At 52.2% G+C, this 5,418-nt stretch overlaps 1 protein-coding gene across 1 annotated transcript; it reads right to left on the bottom strand.

The window, feature by feature from the left end:
• Positions 1-2,292: 2,292 nt before the first annotated feature.
• LOC100908955 (muscle-specific protein 20) lies at positions 2,293-4,563 on the bottom strand. The gene is made up of 4 exons (XM_003737940.1): positions 4,513-4,563; positions 3,119-3,243; positions 2,814-3,018; positions 2,293-2,617 (listed from the first exon to the last, which is right to left on the bottom strand). Exons 1-4 carry the CDS (start codon positions 4,561-4,563, stop codon positions 2,438-2,440), a joined length of 561 nt encoding a protein of 186 aa, XP_003737988.1. The 3' UTR covers positions 2,293-2,437.
• Positions 4,564-5,418: the final 855 nt, after the last annotated feature.

Genomic DNA, 5,418 nt, shown 5'->3' with positions numbered 1-5,418 from the left:
AAGAATGATAGACTCGACGTCGACGGCAATATGCCTGCGATCTGATGACATCTTCAGCTGAGCATTGATGACTGCCAGAGGAGTTCGCCGGATTCCGCCAGCTTTAGGTTCTTCCCCATCTTCTCGGTCGGCTTCTCTAAATTTCCTTCTTTGGAACCCTCATGAGGCGCGGATCGAGCCGCGATTCCACCGGACACGTCGGGTATGAACTGGATCGTCCGTTTTTCGGTCAAATCCGCGGAATGTCCGCGTGCGTGAGAGTTGGGTTTTCGAGGGCTTCATGGACCCCCCTAAAGAGTATTGTTCAGTAGAGACGTCACGCTCTTAGGATTCTAGCTCGAATCGCTCTCGATGCAGTGGACGCGAGGCGAGAGTAGTTCTGGTGCGAGGAGTCTCAAGGAGCGATGAAGAAGCGTCACATTTGGATGTCTGTCCATCTCCTCGGGAGCACAGATGGATTTTTGCACTCTTGGCTAGGCTTCGCGAAAAAGCGCTTTCATGGAAAACCGCGGTTATCGACTGCGGTTATTCGCTGTCCCCCATAGAGTCCCATGTTGAAGAAAAACCGCATTTGCGGTTATTAACCGCGGTCGCAAAGCCTACTCATGGCTTCGCAGTCTGGGAGCCAGAAACCCGGAAGAAAAAACTGATTTTCCGCTAGTCGGACCTGACATGCGGGGTGCCGATTCTGAGCTTAGGCCCTTCAGTGTTTCGATTGGGGTCCGTGCCAGTCTCCAGCGACGAAGCTGAGTTGCGTTCACCGAAGAGTCTGGTTCTCCAGTGACTGACTGCTCATAAGGCGAAGTTCCTCGATCCGGGTTTCAGGTCGTTTTTTGCAGACATTGATAATCATTCAACTTGGTACTCCTGCCAGGATGTTGGCCTGCCAACATTGTTCCCGTTTCGTCTCCTCACGGTGAGCCACGTGGGCCCGTTCCATCGAATCCAAAGCTCGCCTCAACGCCTTGCTCCACTTTCATTAGCGGCGGGAAACTTCACGTCTGATTGAGCGAGCGGGGAATCGCTCTGCTTTTCCTCAGAATTGCATTGCTACCGTCTTTAGACGCTGAGGGTATATAAATATTTTTGTCGTCCAGGAGTTGACTTATGGGAAGAAAATTTCTGGGTGTGCTGCCCGGGGGTGATGGGAGCGGAGGATTCTTTCCGCGGTTTCGGGTTTCCTTCACGATCCGGTGCATGGTACTTCGATTGTCGCTGTTCGATTGTCTCAAGGAAGACGTGCATCAGAATCGGACCCCAGGTTTGCTCTCCAAACTCCTCCCATCAGAGGGTACCCACGCCGCCCGAGATGACTCATCGTGGGCTTGAGCGGAAATGCGAGACGACGGTAAACCTGAATCGGGGAAGGGCACATCGTTCTCGACTGCAAACGTTCGCCTATGCGGCGCCGCTGCGTCGTCGCGTCGGCGTCTATGAACGTTCGGCACTACTGATGACAAATGTGCTGACCATTCGAAAATCCTCTCAGTTCAGAGCTCCATCCCATGATGGAGCCATCGGTCTCCATCCCAGAGTCCCATGACTCTGCGGAGAGAGACCGATGATCTTCAAACTGTCGGACCTGGTCCCAGCACTGTCTCCCCCTTCTCGATCGAATCAAAGCATCTGTCCTCTCCTTTTCAGTTTCGAAAGCGCCTTAGCAGTCACGTTCCGAAAGCGCCTCATATGAGAGCCTCGCAGTCACGATATGATTTTCATGTAGATGGCTTTGTAAGGGACAGGAGGGACACGCGACGAATCATGGACTTCTCTCACAACGAGCTTCATTATTCGCCTGGTCCCCTTACCGAATCTCATCTCTGGAGAATGATTTTTGATTCTCTTCTAACACTGCACCGTGACTTGTTAGCGGATCCCTTATTCGAATTCTTGTACGAGATTTCTCAACTGCTTGGAGAAAATCTATTCGAATCTACGGTCAGGTAGGCGCTCTCCAGGCGGTATCGATGCCTTGGCAGGCGACCGAGCCCAAAACCGCCAGTTTCAACAGGGCCCTGATTCCTCGCCAACCCACGAATCCATTCCCATGCTCATGATAAGAACTGATCGATCTGAGTCGCTTAGTCGAAATTTGAATATTTGCGGGCCGAAGATCAGAGGGGTCAAGATCCTGTCTCGCCCGATCGGGAGCTCTCCGCGATATCGAGAGTTGGGATAGGATTAATATACCCCCGGTCTCCCGGATTGGCGGTATCCCCTCTCGCGTAGCGACGAGCGGAATATACGACAAGACCGAGGAATGATGATAATCAAATGCGAACCGCCCCTGCGCTCAAGTGACTCGGCACTTTTATTTACATCCATTGTACAAGGATACCAGACGAATATTTTCCGGGAGACGATCGCTTCCCACAAGCGAGAGAGCCCAATGATGAATTCATGACGTAACTCGAATCATCATTCCACCTGGGTTCGATCACATGTGTCGCGTCAGGCCGAAGTTCTGTCCTGATTGAGTCGCTCCTTTGTTCGTTCCATACTGCAGGTTGATTGTAGACTGCCCGGCCCGTAACTGCTCTCGAGTGAATTGCCTCACTTGTCGATCTGCGGGCCTCGGCCCGAGACAAGGACCAGCGTACTCCTGGTGCGAATAACACTGCCGAACAATAACGAGTTACATTCAGGCATCTAACTTCTAGAGGCATGTCCGCTGATACGGTGCTGAGGCGAGACTCACCTCATTCGGCTGCAATGATCGGAGGGATCCGAGAGAATCTCTCGGGTAGGGGTGAGGGGGAGCTATGGGAGGGATAGCCGGATGTATGCTAAAAGTCAAGGAAATTATAACTCACCGTTCGACCCAACGCCAAAATGCATTGAGAGACCTGAGGTATGTTCCGTCTCTCCCACAAGTCTACCGATTGGAATAAGTCAGCTTCATCGACGCCGTACTCCTTACACGCGATGGTGAACTTGGTGAGATTTTCCATCTTTTTGAAGTGCGTTCCCGATGTGTGGTACTTCTTTATGCTCCCAGGACTGATCGCGTTCATCAATCTGAGCGGGAGAGAAAATTATTAGCATCCAACTCGACGTACAGATCGGAGCGATAGAAATTCAGACAGAAATCTTAGCCCAGCCAGCGGAATCGCCGCACTTGCACAGAATGATGCCGTCTCTTAGCACCTCCTCGTAGGATCCGTGTGGCGATTTCTCGCCTACTACGTCTTCTATCCAGCTAAGAATTTGTCCCTCGAGTTCCGGGTCCCGCTTCGATGCAATCTGCGGGTAGGAGAATAAGTTATAACTTAGGACTCCTTTCGGACTGCGGAGCTCCTTGGTCGGATCAGATACAATTAGTTTATCGCTAGGAAATGTATTTTCGAATGGAGATACGCCACGTCGGTCAGCGGGTAGAAATTGATGAAAGCGATATTTGGACTGGTATGCGAGCCCGATCGACGCGAGCCTGGCAGGGTTCCAGCTTCTATTCCCTAACGAAATATTGATTCCCCGCGAGTCGTTTGAGGTGCGTGGGTCGAAGCTGATGCTTTCATTCGGTAGTCCTCCCGATTTCTTTGTAGCGATTCCACAACCACCACTCCGGGCATCTAACAATATGAGAGGACCCTTCCGGTCTCAAATGCACCACAAAGGGACCCCCCCACCTCTTCCCGTCGATGCCAGGATCTGCACGGACATCGGGACCAGGTCTAATACGTCGTCTCCCTCCTCAATGGAGCGAAGTATACAGGTGAGCAGAAGCGAATTCTCCGGATCGCAGGTGCTGCTTTCGGATGCTGGGGCCTCGGCTCTCCCTTAGTGCAGAGCGTGCGAACGTTGCGCGCGGTAGACGTAGTGGAAGGAGGTCTGAATTCATTTTTTGAACTGATGAGCGTAGAGGCCCGACGTCAGAATGGAGATTCTAAATTTCTCGGATATTATTCGCGTGCATCCATCGCACACGAGCCACGACTATCGGGAGTCGGAGGCGAAGAACATTGATTTGCGGGCCTGATCTAGCGGATACTATATTTTTCGCTAGCTGGCCGATCCGTTGGCTTCGGAGAGACGAGATGTGTCTGTGGACACTGTCGGGAGCCCAGTCGAACAATCGCCCGAGAAGTTCGAGGACACGGAAGTGGTGACACCGATGCGAGGTAGAGAAGACTTCAGATACTTCGGGATCGGAACTCGCGACGGAATGGCTGTGGGAAGGAAGCTAGCAGGCCGATGCTCCGCGAGCAAACCGCCATTTCGTCTCCCGAATGACAATCACACCTGAGCTCCCGTCAAAATGCTCCCGTGGAGGCTATGAACTTATCATGGACTCGAAAGGAGGAACACCAGTTTGAGCTCCGAGAAAGGCAAGACTTGTCGCGTCACATCGCGGCACTTTTCGTCTTTCCCCAGCGAGCTCCAAGACGTGCTCCACGTCAAGAGGACCCACCCAGAGGAAGGTCGAGAGCGTTATCGAAGACCTAGGTTCCCGGGTCGATCGATGCATCGGCTAGGAGTGATTGCGCCGGAATAAGGTACAATATTCTCTACCTTGGTGGCGACCTCGGCGCTCAGCCCGTATGAAATTCCACGGAATGCCATCACTCCATCGCATCCTCGGGCATACGACGAAATTCACGACGAAGCGGTTCAAACGGCAACAGAATCGACTCACTAACTCGACTGACCGACGGGCCAGTAATTTTATCAAACCGCCAAGGGAACAGACGCAGAAAGCAAGTCAGTCTCACACAGAACACCTAGCACAGGGTCTGATTATCCCTCTCCACGAAGAAGCGGAGACAGAGACCCTTCACTTGTAGAGCGGCAGACCCAGGCAGTGTTGGCCAGCCAATCGGCGCAGCGAGCTTCAGCTTCTACTGAGCTCGTTCAGCCACCGCATCGGAGCGATCTAGTAGCACATATTTATGAAAACAAGGCAACGGCAACCTTTGAACAAGACCGTCATGGCCGTTCCTCCCGTTTGGAGGATCTTCCACGAATTTCCGCGGTCCGATCCGACTCGAGTTCAAATAGGACCCTCCCCATGCTTCTCGGAAGCTTATTAAGAGGACCCAGAGAGGGAAGAGTCAGCTGTACGCTGCTAGCGCTTACCCTTCATCGGAGTTCCCCGTCATTGACATTCTCGTGGTCAGATGCCGAGGCAAATGAGTCAATGGGGCAGATGCTGTTTGAGCGGCCCATTCTCTGTCGAAAAGTGGAAACGAGTCGGGCGGACACTACCCCAGAGATCGAGTCAGAAACCTAGACAAAAGAAAAAACAAGAAGTGTCTTGGGAAAAAAAAAACGAGAATCTCTCTCATTGCTATTTCCATTCTAGTACACTCATTCATTGCTCAGAGAGTGAATTCGAATCGATGTGGGCGGGAGTGGCGTGCAAAATCAAGGTCACGTGATCCATTATGTGACGATTGTTAGTGGACAAATTCCCGAAGA

The sequence above is a fragment of the Galendromus occidentalis genome, unplaced genomic scaffold (genome assembly GCF_000255335.2).
Source record: "Galendromus occidentalis unplaced genomic scaffold, Mocc_1.1 scf7180000075708, whole genome shotgun sequence".
NCBI lineage: Eukaryota > Metazoa > Arthropoda > Arachnida > Mesostigmata > Phytoseiidae > Galendromus > Galendromus occidentalis.
This window is presented reverse-complemented; position numbering and strand designations above follow the sequence as displayed.

Coding starts and splice junctions, on each gene's coding strand:
- LOC100908955 (XM_003737940.1), bottom strand. CDS start 4,563: ATGGCATTCCGTGGAATTTCATACGGGCTGAGCGCCGAGGTCGCCACC. Junction 3,019..3,118: donor GACGGCATCATTCTGTGCAA/GTGCGGCGATTC, acceptor TCTCCCGCTCAG/ATTGATGAACGCGATCAGTC. Junction 2,618..2,813: donor TTTTGGCGTTGGGTCGAACG/GTGAGTTATAAT, acceptor ATTGTTCGGCAG/TGTTATTCGCACCAGGAGTA.